This window comes from Hemicordylus capensis, chromosome 7 (genome assembly GCF_027244095.1).
Source record: "Hemicordylus capensis ecotype Gifberg chromosome 7, rHemCap1.1.pri, whole genome shotgun sequence".
Taxonomy (NCBI): domain Eukaryota; kingdom Metazoa; phylum Chordata; class Lepidosauria; order Squamata; family Cordylidae; genus Hemicordylus; species Hemicordylus capensis.
Window position 1 is genome coordinate 37886255 of NC_069663.1, and position 18900 is coordinate 37905154.

General features: G+C 42.3%; 1 protein-coding gene across 4 annotated transcripts; it reads left to right on the forward strand.

Annotated features, from left to right (window-relative positions):
* The first annotated feature begins 220 nt into the window (after window positions 1-220).
* Window positions 221-18786, forward strand: SFPQ (splicing factor proline and glutamine rich). 4 transcript variants are annotated; one of them, XM_053267130.1, is made up of 13 exons: window positions 223-1234; window positions 5551-5739; window positions 5859-6160; window positions 6287-6382; window positions 6906-7102; window positions 7673-7757; window positions 8001-8160; window positions 8406-8454; window positions 8532-8653; window positions 11189-14069; window positions 16767-16814; window positions 18138-18204; window positions 18690-18786. In XM_053267130.1, exons 1-10 carry the CDS (start codon window positions 500-502, stop codon window positions 11324-11326), a joined length of 2073 nt encoding a protein of 690 aa, XP_053123105.1. In that variant the 5' UTR covers window positions 223-499; the 3' UTR covers window positions 11327-14069; window positions 16767-16814; window positions 18138-18204; window positions 18690-18786. The 4 variants fall into 4 exon arrangements, with proteins under 4 accessions (XP_053123107.1, XP_053123105.1, XP_053123104.1 ...); XM_053267132.1 differs by lacking the exon at window positions 11189-14069 and having other exon boundaries at window positions 221-1234; XM_053267129.1 differs by having other exon boundaries at window positions 11189-16814.
* Window positions 18787-18900: the final 114 nt, after the last annotated feature.

Here is an 18900-nt window from a genome sequence, read left to right on the forward strand (position 1 = left end):
GAGTTGCTTTGCGGCAAGACTATATATGCGCACAATTTGCGTCCCTCTGGTTAGCCAGATCTAGCGGCAAGCCCAGCCTTCTGCTCACCAAACCACCCAATGAGCGCCCTGCTAAATTAACGGACCTGTCAGGGCTTCGGCCCGCCTGCTTGCACGCCTATTGGGTCCTGTTCCTGTCACTCTGTTCCTCGTCCTGCGGTTCGCTATTGGCTTCATAGTTAACAAAGAGGGTGGGGAGATGCAGTGTTCGGAAGGCGATAGGTGCCCTTCTCTATCAATCCCAGCCAAAGCCACTCTCTATTGGGCTCGCCGGGCAGGGGAAAAAAGCTTAAGGCGGGAATTGCGCGTCCGAGGAGAGGCTATATAAAAGCCGGACAAAGGCAGCAGCGAGGCCGTTTTTACCTCAGCGCCTGCCGCCATCTTGTTCCTTCGGACGCCCTGAGGCGAAGAAAAGCGGCGGCGCTGCCCGGTTCTATCCCCAACCGCCACCATTTTTGCCATGTCGAGAGACCGCTTCCGTAGCCGCGGAGGCGGCGGAGGCGGAGGCTTTCACCGGCGCGGGGGCGTCGGAGGCCGGGGAGGCCTCCCGGGCAACCATGACTTCCGTTCCCCGCCGCCAGCCATCGGTGGCGCGATGGGCCAGCCCCGCGGCGGCGGCGGCCATCACCACCTCGGCGGCGGCCTGGGAGGCCCCCCCAAGCCGGAGCCCGCCAAGCCGCCCAGCTCGGCCTCCACCCCGCCCTCCTCCGCGGCCCCTTCCGTCCAAACCGGACCGCCGCCTTCTGTGGTGGGTCCGGTCCAGAACCAGGTCGCCGCGCCGCCTCCGGCCTCTTCCGCAGCCTCCTCCGTCGCCACCACGCCCAGCTCGGCCTCTGCTCCGGCGGCCTCTTCTGGGCTCCAGAGCGGCGTTCGGAGCGTGGAGCAGCAGCCGCCGCCGCCGCCGCTTCCGCCGCCAAGCCAAAGCCCCAGCTTGGGGGGCTCCAAGAAAGGACCCGGCCAGTCGCCTGGAGGAGGAGGAGGTGGCCTAAAAGGAGGACCCGGAGGCTCCCAGCCAGGAGGGGGCCCCAAAGGCGGAGGGGGCCCCGGGCAGCACCGCGGCGGCGACAGGCGGAGCGGGCAAGGCCAGCATCAGCACCCTTCGCAACAGCAGCAGCAGCAACAACTGCAACAGCAGAAGCAACAGCAGCAGCAACAACAACAAGGCTCGGGCGGGGAGAAGATGTCCGACGCAGAGGTGAGTGCAGCCCCCGCAAGGCCTCAGAGCCCCGTCATGGCAGGCGGCCGGGACAAGATGGCGGCGGCGCTCACGCTCCTTCGGCCTGTGCGGCGTTCTTCCGCGCCATCTTGGTGTCTCAAAGCGCGCATGCGCAAGAGATGAGGCTGTTGGGGGAGGGAGAGACACGAGTGAAGGCAATTTCCTCTGGTGAGGTGGGCGCTGGCCCATGAAATCTTAAAGGTAAAGTGTGCGGTCGACTCCTGGCGCCCACAGAGCCCTGTGGTTTTCTTTGGTAGCGTATAGGAGCGATTTACTATTGTTGCCTCCTGTACAGTATGAGATGATGCCTTTCAGCATCTTCCTATATTGCTGCTGCCCGATATAGGTGTTTCCCATTAGGTGGTGCAGCCATTTAATCATGGCATAAGAATCTGCCTGATGCCAATCATCTTGGTCCATCTAGCTCAGTATTGTCTACATTGAGTGGCAGCAGCTCTCCCAAGGCTTCAGGCAGGAGCCCTTTCCAAGGCTTTCCTGGAGATGCTGCCAGGGAGTGGAACTGGGGAGGGCAGTGTGCCAAGTCCTGCAGTAGACTAGTGTCATGACAGCCTAAAGTAAATGATAGGGAATGCTGCCCACTGAAATACACTGCTTCCTTCCAGATGGCCATAGTGACGTATGGAATTTCTGAATGGCCAGCTTTTCGGAGATCTAATGTATTCCCATGGCCAGTGCATTTCAGTGGGCATTCCCTGTCATGCATTTTAGTGCACTCCCTAGAATCTACATGGTCAGATACATGGTGTCAACCTAGTGGACTAGGAACATCGGAAGCTACCCTATTCCAAGGCAGATATGGACCATCTAGCTCAGTATTGTCTACACTGATCTTTCCCAGCTCCACGTGAAGATGCTGCCAGGAATTGAACCTGGAACCTTCTGCATGAATGCTTGCAGATGCTGTTCCACTGAGCTACAGCCCCACCCCCTAAGGGCATTCATTCATTCATTCAAAGTTTATTACGGTCTATGACCAGCACAACAAGGCGGGGGGGGGGAGAATACAATTAAAATATAAATAATTTAAAAACAAAAAACAAGTCAACAGTCTAACCCATCAACAATATTATAACTGAAAGGTTATAGAGCAGCACTAGGACTGTTAAAAACTGGCGCACTCTTCGAGCTGCTGCACAAAAGCCTGCCACTTTCCGAGTAATGGCAGGTATGATGTCCTCAAGCAGGAAAGCCGCTTGTTGGCTAGGCGAATTTCCTGGGAAATGAGCCAACAGTGGAGATATTAGTTCTAAATGTAAGTCCCTATAAAAGGAGCAATAAAGCAAAACATGTTCGATTGTTTCAACTTCCCCATCACCACAGGGGCATAGATGCTCCGCATAAGGAGTCCCTCTGTAGCGACCTTCAAGGACAGCAGAGGGAAGGCATCTACATCTGGCCTGTGTAAACCTATGCCCCTAAGGGCGATATTTTGCAGTGTGTGAGAAAGTTTAAAACCTAGGTTACCCATGTAAAATGCAGCCTTGTTGAGGGGGGGACCTAAGCGAAGTAACATGACTCCTGGGCCTCAGGGAGGAGGAGGGGGAGGAAACTTTTCCTGCCATTTTTCTGGTTGCAAAAGAAGCTACCAGAGAGCCTTGTAGTGTGTTAAATGACTCCAGAAGTCTGTTGTTCCTCCTGAATTGTATGTAGTTCTTTACAAAATAAGAGGCCTCTGTCCTGAAGAACTTTCAATGTGTATAACTTGATCTATGCATAATTACACATTTATGTGCTTTTCTTCCAAGGGATTGGAAGGTAGTGTATATGATTTTGTCTTTCCTTTCCACTCTACTTTATGTTTGCAGCAGGACACATGAGATAGGTTGAGAGAGTGAAGAGCCCAAGGTCCCTCTGAGCTTAATAGTAGTTGGGGTTTTAAACTCTCGTCTTCTGGCCCTTGTTTGACATTCTAACTACACCATGCTGGTTCTGTTATTGTGACACAAGCTTTTGTGGACTCTAGGGCTGATGAGGGTGACATCTTAAGTGGAAAGTAATAGTTTCTATTCAGTCTTACGATACTTGAAATAGCAGATTGATGGCAACCACAGATTCATGTGGTTGTCTTTGGTAGAATACAGGAGGGGTTTACCATTGCCATCTCCCGCGCAGTATGAGATGATGCCTTTCAGCATCTTCCTATAGTCTGGGAAACATACCAGCGGGGATTCGAACCATCATCCTCTTGCTCCCTAGCAAGTTACTTCCCTGCTGCGCCATTAGGTGGCCTAGACTGACTGTAGGTTAAATTTGTATGTATGTATATATTTATCAAATTTGTACACCGCCCCAAACTCTCGTCTCTGGGTGGTTTACAATAACAAAAAACCAGTTTAAAACATACTTTAAAACAATTTAACAATTTAAAAACAACCAGAAATTAAAACCCAAAAATATTAGGAAGCTGAGAAAGCTTGGGTGAAAAGATGGGTTTTCAGGTGGTTTTTTTTTTTTTTTTTTAATTGCCAGAGCTTTTGTGGACTAGATCCCCTTTCATCATTTTTGGTTAGTTCCGCAATGTTTTAGTCAACAATAAATTTATTGGTCTCTTAACATGGAACAAGATTTGTTTGTTGTAACAGACTAATGCAGCTATTTCTGTTAGTTTCCAGTAAATGGGGTTGAATGCCAAAGTGCATAGTCTTTTATCTAAGGATTGTGTGGCTTAGGTGGGGGAGAGGAGAGACCACCCCAGGTGGGGTGTGAATGGTAGTTATTTTGGCAAGTGGTGCCTGTTGAGAAATTGTTTAGAAATGTCCAATAAAGGAAGACTGCAGTATTCATGGGCTTTATCTCCAGGGTAGAGATCTGGGGGAGGGGGAAATGTGAGGTGTCAGCAATCATAGTGCGCAACTTCTCTGGGGCAGGGAAAGTATGGTAGGTGACTATTATGACAGCCTTGCAGCATAGTGGTCAGAATGCTTATCTGTGTGCATATTTATGCATGCAGAGCAGTAGGCCTGGAAACCTGCTAATCTGGTAACATGTACTTGTTCCAAATGACTGACTGATCCTGAGGTTGGTATATAGATGATTTCACACTTCTGTGGCAACTCTTATAGAGAATGTTTGTACGTTTGGTTTTTACCAGTTAAGATTGTTCGGACATAACACTGGATGATGTGGTAAATTGCATATTGGAATGTTCTGTGGCCATGCACTAAATGTTGGAGTTGTAACAGTGATAGTGCCTTTAAGACTGAGGTGTGTCCAAGGCAGAAACCTTTGTGCTTAAGCTAGTTTTTAATGAAAGCCTACGTTCATAGAATGCAGGGTAAAAATGTACCTTATAGTTGGGTATTGCATAACAATGGTAGTACTTTCCATCAAGATGGAACTACATGGGGTAGATGTGACTCAGTGGGAGTCCAGTTTGTGACTGAGGATTAAGCAAGACTGAGTGGTTGCAAATATGGTTTCTTGTGGGTATTCTACTAGAGAGAAATTGTTAAAATCCTTTGTGTTTGATTAATTATTGACTGATTAGAAAGTCTTCTGTAGTAATTTAAGATAAGGACTGCACATAGAGGCATGATTTGGGGACAGGTGTGGGGGAAAGGGTCAGGGCTATAAAACCTGGAAGTATTAAAATATTGCTGTTGTCCAACACATCAGTGACTCTAAAAATGGATGTTGGCAACAGACCATTCCTGGTGCAGACCCCGTAATACAGTAGCTCTTGGGGTAGAGGTGATTTCACAGTCAAGTCCAACTGGAGGGGGGAATGAGTCAAATGGTGCGCTGTTAACATATTTGAGGAGTTTTCCCTTTCAGCGAGCAGAAGAATGAGTAGAACTGTTTGTCCCTGGTTATTATTATTTTTATTTGATTTCTATACCGCCCTTCAAAAAATAGCTCAGGGCAGTTTACACAGAGAATTAATAAATAAATAAGATGGATCCCTGTCCCCAAAGGGCTCACAATCTAAAAAGAAACTTGAGATAGACACCAGCAACAGTCACTGGAGGTACTGTGCTGTGGGTGGATAGGGACAGTTATTCTCCTTCTAAATAAAGAGAATCACCACGTTAAAAGGTGCCTCTTTGCCAAGTGAGCAGGGGTAAATATGGTTGGTGCACTCGCCTGCATGGTTGATTTATATGTCATGAAGTGCTACAAAATGGCTTGTGTGTACACACACGTGTAGAGGCAAACCATATGAATGCCTTTTAGAGCATAAGTGTCATATTTGTCATGTATTTGCAAAGTAGCTGGAATATATTGTGTGCTGCATAGCTCTTGAACTCTTAAACTGAAGTTCATTTCTTTTTTAGGGCTTTAAAGCCAATCTGTCGCTTTTGAGGCGTCCTGGAGAGAAGACCTACACTCAGCGTTGCCGTCTCTTTGTTGGGAACCTGCCTGCTGATATCACAGAGGAGGAATTTAAGAGGTTATTTGCTAAATATGGTGAACCCGGTGAAGTTTTTATCAACAAGGGGAAAGGCTTTGGCTTTATTAAACTGGTGTGTATTTTTTCAATAGATTTTTCAGTATATACTCTTGTACTGAAAAGAGAATTCTTGCTTAGGACTGTGTATAATTGGCAGTTTTAATAATTCTGCTGCTGTTAAACTGTCCACAGGAATCCCGAGCTCTGGCTGAGATTGCAAAAGCAGAACTTGATGATACTCCTATGAGAGGAAGGCAGCTCCGTGTGCGTTTTGCCACACATGCTGCTGCACTTTCTGTGCGTAATCTTTCCCCGTATGTATCCAACGAATTGCTTGAGGAAGCCTTCTCTCAATTTGGCCCGATTGAAAGAGCTATTGTGATTGTAGATGATCGTGGCAGATCAACAGGAAAAGGGATTGTTGAATTTGCATCCAAGCCTGCAGCACGAAAAGCCTTTGAACGTTGCACCGAAGGAGTCTTTTTGCTGACAACGTAAGTAGATTTATTTAGAGTAAATATAATTTAACTGAGTTTAGTTATGTGGCAGATTTAATGTTATGAAACCTCATTTTATAAGCCAGTATTTAAAGTGAGTGGGATTTCTTCTATTATTTTTAGTACCCCCAGGCCAGTTATTGTGGAGCCACTTGAACAACTGGATGATGAAGATGGTCTTCCAGAAAAGCTAGCTCAGAAGAATCCGATGTATCAGAAGTAAGCAGATTTACATTTGTTTCATCATGAAAACAATGTTTATTGGAAGTCTGTAATAAAGTACATTTGTTTAAGCAAACATCCTTCCCCATTAAGATATATCATGGATTATTTATAATATTTTTTGTAATACTGGGAAGTTACTTAAATCTTCATTTAATCCTTTAATTTTAACTCTATGGCTGACTTAAAATAAGAGGTGATTCTGTATCTAAGAGCAATGAGAAATGAAAGGTAATCTTTTAGGGCAGGGGTATCCAACTGTGATCCTCCAGCTGTTGTTGGCCTACAATTCCTATTACTCCAGCCACACCAGGAATGATGAGAGTTGGAGGGCTGTAGTTTGGCATCCCTGTTCATCCCTGTAGAATATGGTAATATTCTATAGATATGAGTTTTGGGGTTTGTGTGAGTGTTTAATGTACTCCTGAAACTTCCAGAGTTAATTCTATATTGTTGCTTGCCCATTTTAACAAAGTAGATGTACTATCCATGCTGATCACATGTTAAATTGGATTTCTAGGGAGCGAGAGACTCCTCCACGCTTTGCCCAGCCTGGAAGTTTTGAATATGAATACTCTCAGCGGTGGAAATCTTTGGATGAAATGGAGAAACAGCAGAGAGATCAGGTGGAGAAGAATATGAAAGATGCCAAGGACAAGCTGGAAAGCGAAATGGAAGATGCTTATCATGAGCATCAAGCAAACCTCTTACGTCAAGGTATTGACATACATCCTTAACTGTTCTCATGCTATTCATCCTTTGCTTTGATTTTTCCCAAATCATTCTTAAGCCTGTCCTAGTGTTTCCATACTTCCTTCCCATTCTGAAACATCAGTTTCATCTACATTACATTGTGTGACAATGATGCCCATCCTGTTTAATGGGCATAATTGTGTTAATTGGGTTTCTCTGGGTAGCTCCCAAAGAAGATATCACAACTCAATATGTGGTGCTTAATGGCTGAAGAGGTGAGAGTGCTGTTCACCTTTCAGATACTCTGCTCAGAAGCTAGGCCATTGCTAGTCAATAAAAGGAGAAAATATCAATTATCATTTTAAGTATAAAGACCTATGGCAATTGGCAGCTGGTTTAGTGTATTTATGGGATTTACCTGCTGGAACTAATTTCCATGATCTTAACATCTCTTCTCTGTTTGACCACAGTTATGAAACTGCAAATATGCTACTTTAAAGGGTCTTGCTGTTTTGGATAATAGATAGTGTTTGATCATTTTATATTATGACAATGAAAAAAGCTTAAAACAATGGTGCTTAAACAATTTTTCAGATCTCATGAGGCGACAAGAAGAACTGAGGCGTATGGAAGAACTTCACAATCAAGAAATGCAGAAACGCAAGGAAATACAGCTGAGGTAAGTTCTGACCTTGCATGTCTTTATTTTGTTTATGTCCTGAGTGCTGTGTTTAACTTGTTTCGTGGTTTGATTAGCAATACTTCTTGTATAATTAGTGTAAAGGTGTAGTCAGCTCCTGGTCTTGGCAACATACTACAATCTAATAATGGCTTAGCAAAGGTGAACCAGTGCTGTGCTCCTCTCTTTAGAGTTGCAGCAGTTTGATACTCTGAATTCTAATGAGATATTGTGAATTTCCAGGCAGGAAGAAGAGCGCCGTAGGCGAGAAGAGGAAATGATGATCCGTCAGCGTGAGATGGAAGAACAAATGAGAAGGCAGAGGGAAGAAAGTTACAGTAGAATGGGTTACATGGACCCTGTAAGTCAGGGCTGGAAGAATCCCAGTAATCTAGCTGCCCAGGTGCCTGAATCTCATGTTGCTCTCTTAGAATTCAAACTACTTTCAAGTTCTATCCTTGGAGTCTTAAGATGTTTTCCATTTATACTGTGTGTATAATGAACTGGTGACGGGGGTGTGTGTGTGTGTGTGTGTGTGTGTGTGTGTGTGTGTGTGGAGTCTCTGTACTTTGCTTTTACTTGTAAATCAGGAGCGCAGGAGCCTGAAGTGGTTTACTTCTTTTGAAATCTGTGCTTTTGCCTTTGCAGAGGGAGAGAGACATGAGAATGGGTGGAACCAGCACAATGAACATGGGAGGTAAGCTTTTTCAGTTATAGCCATTATTGTGTGAACATTTAGTCTTCTCTGTGTAACTGCTTGGATTTCTTTTATAGATCCCTATGGTACAACTGCTCAGAAATTTCCACCTATAGGGGGTGGGACAGGCCTTGGCTATGAAACCAGTCCTGGAGTTGGACAAGCATCTATGAGTGGCTCGATGATGGGAAGCGATATGGTAATGTATCCTGTGGCAGCTTGACTTAAGTTCCAAACAGTTTTTCCATATATGAAACCCCTTTAACCTGTTTTGATCGCAGATGACCTACATTCTGAGTTAAGCTTCCCTCTTACATCAATGTGCCTCATGCAGTAGAAAGGGCTTGCCGGGCAATGTAAAACTGAGCCTCATCTTTGCCAAGATGGTGACAGGTCTGCTCAGACACTTTTGCTCTGGATACTAGCAGTCTTTCTGTGGCTACTTGGGTTTGGAGCTCTTTGGTTAGGCTTGGAAGGAACTCTTATTGATTTCATTATGATTAAATATGTGTTTGGAAAAAGCACACGTTTTTGTAATTGGTGATGAAAAGTGGTTTCTGATGTCACTTTCTGAACTTGCATTAACTGTGGCATATAGCAATGAAAACGAAACTTAACACATTATCTTCTAAGCCTAACTATAAGATCAATGCAACTTGAAAAACCCATACTTTTACTTCTTGCTAATGCAGCAGATTAGTCACAGGCAGACAGTGGTGAGTAGGCAAATGGTATACTGTCTTGTATACGTCTGCTTTTGCCATAGTATGAGAGGAGTGGAGAAGCAGTTCTCACTCTAGACAGGTTCTGATGTTCTGTAGTCCTTGATAAAGTCACTTGTTGACTTTCAAAGGATAACTTATAATTCGTTGGTCGTGATGTCTAGGTGCTGCTTAAACTACCTCACTTGATAATCTGGCTTTGGAGAAACATCTGTATTCACACTACAAGTGTGGCATGGTCTCTGGGCCTTCTTGGAGTAATGTAAAGGCACTGCAGCAGTGCTGATAACTTGTAAATTTCTCTTCTGCAATCCAAGTGTAGTCAGTGCTTGTGTGGTGGTGGTACGCATTCACCGTATGGGTGCACTCTAACATGAGATCATATGGCCAGGGGTGGGGTGGTGAGGCTAATATGTGCATTGAAACTTTGCTTACTTAGGTGAGCTACTTTGTAGCTCACATGTCTTTTTTTGTAGAACCAAATCTCACTTTCCCCAGGTACTAATATTTGAGATGGTGCCCTATACCTAAGTGACCCTGTAATCTGTTAAGGGAGTCTGCAATTAATTGTAGGTTTTTAACAAGATGGATAGTTGGTAAATGTTTTCAAATTTCATAGTACACATAGGGCATATGAAATACTTCTTAACAGACTGTACTTACATATAACTATGTATTGCCTTAGCTTCTAAAGCACATAAGTTAAAGGTCTGTAAGCAGTCTTAAATCCTGTGTAGAGATTCTTGCCACTTGGCCTTTTGGTAGCTTGAATTGGCAGTTTAATAAAAACTGTAAGCCAGTTGCTAGTGGAAATTGACTAGGCCTGTTTACACATCAGGAATTGATGGTGATTCCGTGATTGGATACCTATGCAAATCAATGAAGGGCTCATGCATGCAATCCTGATCATCAGTAGCTTTGTGACTGACACTCCCAGCAATCTAGGGTTCTGGTTCTTGGATTATTGGGGAGAAAAGTGAAATGTATGAGCCTTTCACATAACACATTTGCATGTGTATCTGGTTAAGGGACTCATTTATACAATTAGGTTGTTGAGCAAGTCAGAGTGAATTGGCTCTGTAGTGATAGGCCATTTTGAAAGCTTTGTGTATAAAATTATAGCTTTAAGCAGATCTCACAGCACAAATATGAAAATGTGTGATCCATTACTCCTGACTTCGTGTCTAATAGGTCAATAAAAGGAGGTAAATAAATTGGCAAGTTAACTGAAATCTGTCTTACTGCAGCCTAGTCCAGCTTTTAATGGGTCAATGGGAGAGTAGCTGATGGTGTTCAGTAACTGCAAATCATAGTGGACTACTTTAAAAAAAAAAAAAATACCATGATGGTTAGGGGCCTCTAAGGGCTCTTCATTGCAATGGAACTACTTAAAAAGTGCAGTTCCGTGCAAATCATATTGATTTTGTCTTGGCTAAGTAAATATTTCATTAGGTTCATGTTATTCCTTGTACTTCATAATTAGTGTTAACAACTTTGCTCTCAAAGATTTTTGCGTTTAAGTAAGCAGATCGTAGTCTTGAGTCATCACGAAAAGAGATGGTCTCATGCCATTTAACTGGTGAGTAGGCATCTGCTTTACATGAGATGGCTTGTGCTTCAGTGATCTGAACCCTGGCTATGTTTACTTGGGCCTTGTTGATTGACTACTCTGGATGCAGTACAGAGCAAGTAATTGTGGCAAATCACCAGAATTCATTTCTGAGGATTCTTGGTTCAAGCCTATACTAATGCTTGCATTTTTAGCACCTCAGGGAGTATCTGTTTGCTGAACAGGTTTTTGAGAATGGATCAAGTTGGGAACATACCTCAAGGCATGTATTAAAATAAACTAATTATTAAATTACCCTTTTTTCCTTTCTATGTTCCCGGTACCTGTGGATCGACAATGGTGATTGTATCGACGAACGTTGACTACGGAACCTTCTAAAATATATACTTAACACACATGGACATCAACTACACATAATGAACTGTTAATACTGTTCTAATAGCGCCCTGAGCGATTTGGGCAGGGAGGTGCGGGGCCTGTAGGTGGCCAGGGCCCTAGAGGAATGGGGCCTGGAACTCCAGCAGCTTATGGGAGAGGGAGAGAAGAATATGAAGGCCCAAACAAAAAGCCCCGATTTTAGATGTGACCTGTAGACTTTCATTCCAGTTTGTTTTTGTTTTGTCTTGTTTAGACACTACTTTTTTTAATTCTTGCATTTTAGTAAGAAAGCTACGTTTTTATTAATGTTAGAAACTTAATGACCTAGGATTTGTAAGTGGTCTGGGCAAAAAAAATCTAATTATGTAATGCAGTGTTCAAAACTTAGCTTTTTGATGTATAACATCCCTACCTTGATGGCAGTGTACCATGTGCCATTTGAATTCCCAAGTGTAAACTTTTTTTACTGTGCTTAAAATAAATAGACTAAATGTAGTAATGATTCTTATCCTAAACTTGCTGTTTGCGGTTCCAAGTATACAAGGTGACGATGCCGCACCTTCCAACATTCAATGCAGTGCTTGAAAATGACTTCTATATGGCACAATGTGGCTTAAAGGCTGCCATGTCATAAAAGGTCTAATTGAAGTATTTGCCTATCAACATGCAATATTGGTACCTAATTAGGTCTGATGGTGCACAAACATTACAGGTTTAAGTCTCTCCCTCACAATATTCCTCTAGTATTAGTTGTCCAGAAGTTGTAGGATACTTATTCCATGATCTTGATGTTAGGACTTTCTGGCTTTAATTGCCTTGTATATTAAAGTTGAAAACACAAACTTTACTTGCCTTACAAAATGGTTCAGTGGGGCAACATTCAGTTGATGTGGTTGAATGAGTTAGTCTTCAGCCCTGCAGTAAGATGGTGGGAGATGGGGAATGTGTTGGCAAACACCTGGCAGTGTTGGTTGCTGGGTATCTTAAAGAGCATCTCTATTTTGAGTTCTACAAGTCATAGCATAGCTGGACTCCTTTTAAAGGATTGCTCAGTGTGATATTTCCCCTAAAATGGCTCAACATAAAAGACCTGCTTGGCCTAGTTCAGAGTTGACACTTAACCAAAATGATTTGGCAAAAAGCACCATTTACAGAAGGGAACTTGTATTTTATAACTGTATCATCATTTGGAAAATGAAGTGCAGAAATGGAAGTATCCTTTGAAACTTTTGGGACTAAAAGAAAAATGTGTAGTGTTCTGTGCTGTAGTAGCTTGCCTGATAAACCTGACACTTGAAAGCCTAAATACAGCTAAATTTGTGTAAATTTTGTACCTAGGGCCACATAGCACAAACTTGCATTTAAACTGGTGTGGGGGTGGGGGTGGACTTTTCTTAACTTCAAAACACATGTATGAATTAAAGGTGTCTTGGATTCTACCATAATGGGCACCTGAACTTCTGGGAGCAGAGTTTCCCAGTGTAAAAGGTGTGGGTTGATGACTTAAATCAACCTGTTTGGAGATTGTTTGCATTTAATTCTAGATGCATTTTCACTATTCTATATTACATAGCTTCTAATCCTTGAAATATTTTTTTGTTTTGGGGATGAATTGGACTGTTTGTAAATAGTTTGCAACTTGTGTGGACAAAACCTAGGTACTAGGTTGTCATTAAGCACTCTGGTGATGCAAACTCATAGCACAAAACTCTGTGCTAAATGAACAGCTTAAGTGCAAGAATGCTGGTAAGCCGTTGATTGGTCAAGGCTGCTGGGCAATTACTTATAATTTGGTGTTGTAATTTGAGCTACATTCACAGAATCTTTCAAGAAGCTAGACTTGCAACCAGCTGCTATTTGAATTATAGGGAAAATGCAATTGTGTGTTCACTGAAAATCTGTAAAGAATCCCTTGTATAAAATCCAGAAAACTGGATCATTTTAAAGGGGTGTTCATAGAACACCTACTGTAGGGACTTCTGAGATTGACAGGGGTGGGGCCTACGGACATGGACACTAATTTTCAGTTTATTTTTCAGATTACATGCCATTTTTCCTTAGGATGCTGGCACTTATCCTAAACCATGCTCTTTTGTAGTACTGTAATCTTGAAGAGTGAAGGAGGCTGATGGACCCATTACCTTCCTAAGGTTCATCTCTGGTTTCATTCCGTTTAAAACTAGGCTGACTTTAAATCTGGAAGAAATAGTGAGAGTTTCAGTAGAGTCATATGTCTCTTCTGTCCAGTGCGATTAGCTGCACACACTTAAAACACCTATATAGTTGTCTGACTATAAAGCACAATAAGAAGGCTAGTCCCCAGGTATTCGCACATTCATATAGGTTAAAATTGAGATGGGTGGCAAACTTTCTGATCCCAGTACTGTGGTTTGAAGGGCTTTCACTGAATTTGGATGTTTAGTTGGTAGCTTTTTCCAACTGGATTATCAATGTTTGTTCCCAAGCAAGTTTAGGCTATGTGCTGGTGCGTGTCGAGCAGAAAAGGGTCTACTCCACTTCTGCGTGCCCACTAAGCTATTTAGCACCCCTCTAAAAGCCCCCTTCTGTACAAATGCCAGCATTTCCCCCATGTTTTCACACAACTTTATAATTAGCAATTGCTACTCCCCAGCATGTTATAAACTCATCTTTGTCAGTGATAATGAAAAACTGAATTTGTTCTGTGCGTATTTTGTGGCATCTTGTCTTTAAAAAATATGGGCATCTCTGTGGCAACCACTTTAAGGTGGCATGCTTTTTTCTGGAGTTTTGCGACTGCAATTTGACACTGTTTAAAAGTAGTGGCCTGCTACGTAACGGCACTTAGACAGCATTTCCGCAGTGCATAACTGTGAGGAACGTAGTACCACAAGTGGCAATGGACATTAGGACCCGGATGTAGTATTCCTGCTTGCTCCGAGATTCTCATTGTCGCCTGCATACAGGTAGGTAAAAAGCACTATAAATCTAACTTGGTGACTTTCTGTGTAAACTTGCTGTGGGGGTACTCTGGCATCACACTCCTGACCATGGAATTTCAGTGCAGCACTATTCATACTGTGTATGATACTTAGATTTTGAGGCCTAACCTGCAGTCAGCATTAGGCAAACTAACGATGATGCTGAGATGTGTGCCTCAGACCCGTGATTTCTTCATACATATGACTGACTTCAATCTTTACTGTGTGCCAAAGACATCCTTAGAGCTTGGTGGGAAGGGAAAGGGAGTGCAATCTGTAAATAACTGCTCAAAGTGCTGTTTGATCATAGAAATAAGTACTCAAATATATATATTAGACTGGCAAAAAACTTCATAGCCCTTTCTTGGCTAAACAAATTCATTGGTAATTTGCCCTGGGTGATGGCTGTGCTAAGCTTGAAGGCTGGGGAGTAGTTCTTGTAACTTTAGTGGTCAGTGATACAATGTGCTTGGGTGGTTGTGGGATGATGGCTGTGACACTTGTTCAAATGGTACACCGAAGAATCAAGAGCTCCTACTTCTCATGTTCCATGAGAAATCTTACCAAAAGGTGTATCTTATTCTTGCTGGTGAAAATACATAATGGGGTTACATACCTAATGTGTATTGCCCTCCAGGTCTGTTGGCTGTATTGTGCTAGTTAGTTCAGCATTTCACGTCTTGATGTTTCATCTGATCTGGGTCTTGGCCATTGCACAAGAAACTGGTTCAGTGGGAAAGGTTTTTCTGATGGTATTAGCAATATTTTACTTTGTATACTTAGGGCTGAAGTGTACTTCTGTCAAAGTAGGATGCTGTATTTCATGCAAAGGGGTTTACTAATGAGCAGGATTCAAAAGTGAATCTTATGAATAATTACTGGATAAACCAGTTCTATCCTTTGTATTTTAATTTGCAAGAGATGTGTGTTTGAAATCCTGTTGGTATGAACAGCATGTGCACTGTAAGTCTAGTCAATGCCCAAACATAAGCCAGTGATAAAGCTAGTGAAAACAGCTCTGCCATGACCTTGGGGATGGGGTGGTGTGGTGTGGGGAATAATAGCTATATGGTTGCTGTGCAACTACATTTACAAATACGTCCCAATCACAGTATTCAGTTTTGACCAATATACTAAGGATTTACTTGATGTGTGGGATTATGGCAAGCTTCTTTCTCTGCATAAGTTATTTTTCACTTAAGAGCAGATGAGTTGGAATAAGGCCATGGGGCTATATACTTAACTGCAGTGATAAACAGGAATATAGTAGATAATCTCAAAGGCAATAACTCTTGTCTGCTTAAACACCACTTTGTGTAAGTGGCATGAGAAATAACTTAAGTGCTTGCATTGTGTTCCATTTTTTACTGTGTATATTTTTGTCCTATGAATATTTGGATTTCTTGTAAAAGCTGACTTCAAAAGCTCAGAAGTGTGGTGCCAGAATACATTATGCGTAATCTGCTAGGCTCTCGGTTCCGATAACTGGTGCTGTCAGGAGAGAAGCACTTCATAACTTTGTGGGGGAGGGAGGCATGAATACACTGAGTGTGCAAAGCTTCTATTGGCTGCAGTTTCCTCCCAAAAAATGGCTTAACAAAGTCCTGAGACTAGCTCTGTACCCAAGCAACAAGGGGGCTGAATGTCTGCTAATGTTTGCCAGCTGATCAGGAAGGCCTGTGGTCACTTTAAACAAAGCCCAACATGAAGAGATTGTGCTTTTTTAGGTTTGTTTGGACCTTTGGTTGTTTTCCACCATCACAGCTAGCAAGGTTGGAATTACAGGTCAGTTGCAGATCTGTCTCTATGCCACTTGATGGGCTGGGTGGGAGTGGAGAAATGGGAGGATCGACCTTCTCTCCCTCTGTCACTGCAAATAGATGAGGGATTGTTATCGTAGCATGTGCCTTTGGAAGCCCATGGTGATATATACAAATCCCCATCTGATGATTACGGCATTGAACATCAGTACAATATAAGATGTGGGAAGGGATGGCTGCAAGTGAATAGCTAGTGATGGAAAAACATAATTTGTGCTGTTATATCCTATTCTTTCCGTTGGCAAAAGTACTAAGCCAAGATGTGGACTTCAGGAAACTGGCACATTGGCTGCCTTGGCAGTATCTTTAACTGGAGGGCCATTAAGAGTTGCAAGTGGAAAGGTGGTCCTTTCCCTCACTCTCTGCCCTTAATGAGGCTTTCAGGAAAGGAACTTGGAGCACAGAGGGACAAAACTTAGTGGCTAACACAACCTCCTGTCTGTATTGTAAAAAGTTCAGGGGACTGACCTTCAATTAGTTCACAGGTTGATTTGCTTCAGTGGGAGGGGTGTGTGACAGCAATTCAGAGAGGCAATCGAGTAGTTGAATGCACATAAGGTATAATATGCCTCTGGCTGCAAATATCCTTATGTTTAGCTTGGAAGTTGAGGATTAAGAAGACATTAAGACTAGCTGCATTGGTTCACTATCCTGCGTTTCAGTCTTTTTTTTTTTTTTTTTGCTATAAAGCATTCAGCTTCTCCTACTTGTGCCCCATTCGACTTCCCAACAACTGTATTTGCAGAATTTGTAAACTCCCCTCAGTTTACCAATCCATAGGTTAACTCTTGTTTAAATTTATTTCATTTTCAGAAACACTGTAATCTGCATTCCCTTACTAACTTTAGTTCTTATTCTTTAGGTGAAGGCAATACCAGCAGGATGAAACTAGAGTGCTGTTCTACATAAGGTAAGAATCCTGTTGCACAATAGTCAAGTGTTGACTACTTTATGACCAGGTACTTGTGGAGGGAATGCCTTAACTGCTGAGCTAAACACCCTGGGCAGTTATAAATGTTTCAGAGATAAAGTGTGTCTGGGACTCTGTGCTCCTTAAACATTTTTTACAACCTTTTTGGTGATTTAGAGAGCAGGGCCTCTTTCATTGACCTGATCTAACAGGTTTGTTATAATTGAAAGTTTGAAGCTTTCTGCAAGTCTTAACTTGTCAAAGTTATTTATACCTGAGAGAGCTAACTTCTAGACTTGAAAGGATTGAATAAAACTACTTGTGCCCTTGCATCTTTAATTGAAAGAGCTGTGTGTGCCACCAGCTTTATAGACTTTGGACCAGAATCTTGGAAATTACTGTGAACAAATCAAGGAACATCCCATTAATGGCTTTACTGGGACATAGTAGATGTTGGTATGTGAGGAATTCGTAAATATTTGACAAAAATCAAACTTGCCAGCAGCCCCTGACACTAACTGGAAATTGACGGTAGGATCCAGACTAAGTCCAGTTGAAATCAGATTTATTTCAGTGGTGGTTAGTGATGACTGACTGGCTTTGTGCAGGACCCAGGCTAAGTTAGTAAATGGTGGGAAATAATTTCTCCTCCCTAAAGCATGTGTTACTGCATTTAAATAACTACTTGATTAGCGGGTGCGTTGGTGTTTCTATATAGGGAAAATTAAGATTGATTGATTGTTAAGTTTATACCTTGCCTTTCATTAAGAAAATCCCAAGGTGGGTCACAATAAAATTTAAAAACAAGATTATAAAAAAATGTGAACTAAAAAATATTTTTAAAATTCCATATTATAGTAATTCTCCCTCAGAAGAGGGTTGTCTCCACCAATAGGATGGGTTGTCTCGACCTCCTGCTCCAGACAGGGCCAATCACAGAGCTTTTCTTATAGCCAGGAGGGAGGAGCAATCTCCTCAGCCTCAGTTTTTTGCCCTGTCTCACTCCTACAGGTCACAAAATAGCCTTGCTCCATGAAAATCAAACTTTGCAGAAATGGGACTAGATAGAAGTGGCAGGTCAGATTGTTTGTCATGTTTCATATTGACATTTCTCTATATAAATGATTCTGATATAATCACTTAGAGGTTTTATGGATTCACTGTCCATTGGCTTAAGCAAGATGAAGTGTGACTCCTCTCCTAAACTTGTTCCACAATAAACCATTTGGAACAATAAAAGCCATTTGCCCTTAAAGCACCTCCAACTCTAAACATGCTCAAAATCATTTTGTCAAGTGATAATTCAGTCTTTCCCCTTAATAGAACTCAAGCCAGTAATGTCAGCCGTTGAATGGTGGAAGCATGTGAGAGCCCCCTATACGCTGATCGGGTGAGTAGCTAGGATTGTAGTAACTTGTATTTGCAAACAGTTTTTCTAAGCTAATCTGATACTTAGCTCTACAGTAACAAAAAGTTTCAATCTCCAAGCATTGAGAGAAATTGTATGTACATAATATAAAGTCACTTATTGTATATTAAAATTTGGTAAATATTTTAATAGTGCTTGCGTGATTTTGTTCAGGCTAGCAAGGTCCTGGTCATGAACAAACAATTCTAATACCTGCTATAATCTGTTACTCCAGAGAGGAATTCCTTTTAAAATAGAAGTTTCTGTATCTTGGACATTCCTGTTAATGCACCAGCAGTATTACTTCGATCTGATGTGTCAAAGGAGCAAAGGATTATTTTCTGACTCATGAGTACAATGAAACAAATGGAAATCCTGTTACCATGTAGGTTGTGTTTAAGATATGTTTCAACAGATGAATACATATTCCTTGTTAGAGTTCTTAACTTTGTTCATTGCTTCTGCAGGAGGTAGCAGCTGATCCAGAATACAGAGGAGAGGTGTCCAGGCATTAAATAGCAGCATCCTTTAACTTCAATAAATTCAGAAACACCTTAAATCTGATGTCTCTCTCTCTCTCTTTTTTTTAAAGAGCAAATACAGTGTCCTGAAACTGGAACAGCTTAGAAAATAGGTCTGCATAATGCATAAGCAATTAAGTCTTATGTCCCTTCTGAC

Bases quoted from the DNA above. Each gene is read 5' to 3' on its own strand.
- SFPQ (XM_053267129.1), top strand. From the start codon at position 500: ATGTCGAGAGACCGCTTCCGTAGCCGCGGAGGCGGCGGAGGCGGAGGC. The intron at 5,740-5,858 runs GTGTGTATTTTT...AACTGTCCACAG, and splicing joins GCTTTGGCTTTATTAAACTG to GAATCCCGAGCTCTGGCTGA. The intron at 7,758-8,000 runs GTAAGTTCTGAC...GTGAATTTCCAG, and splicing joins CGCAAGGAAATACAGCTGAG to GCAGGAAGAAGAGCGCCGTA.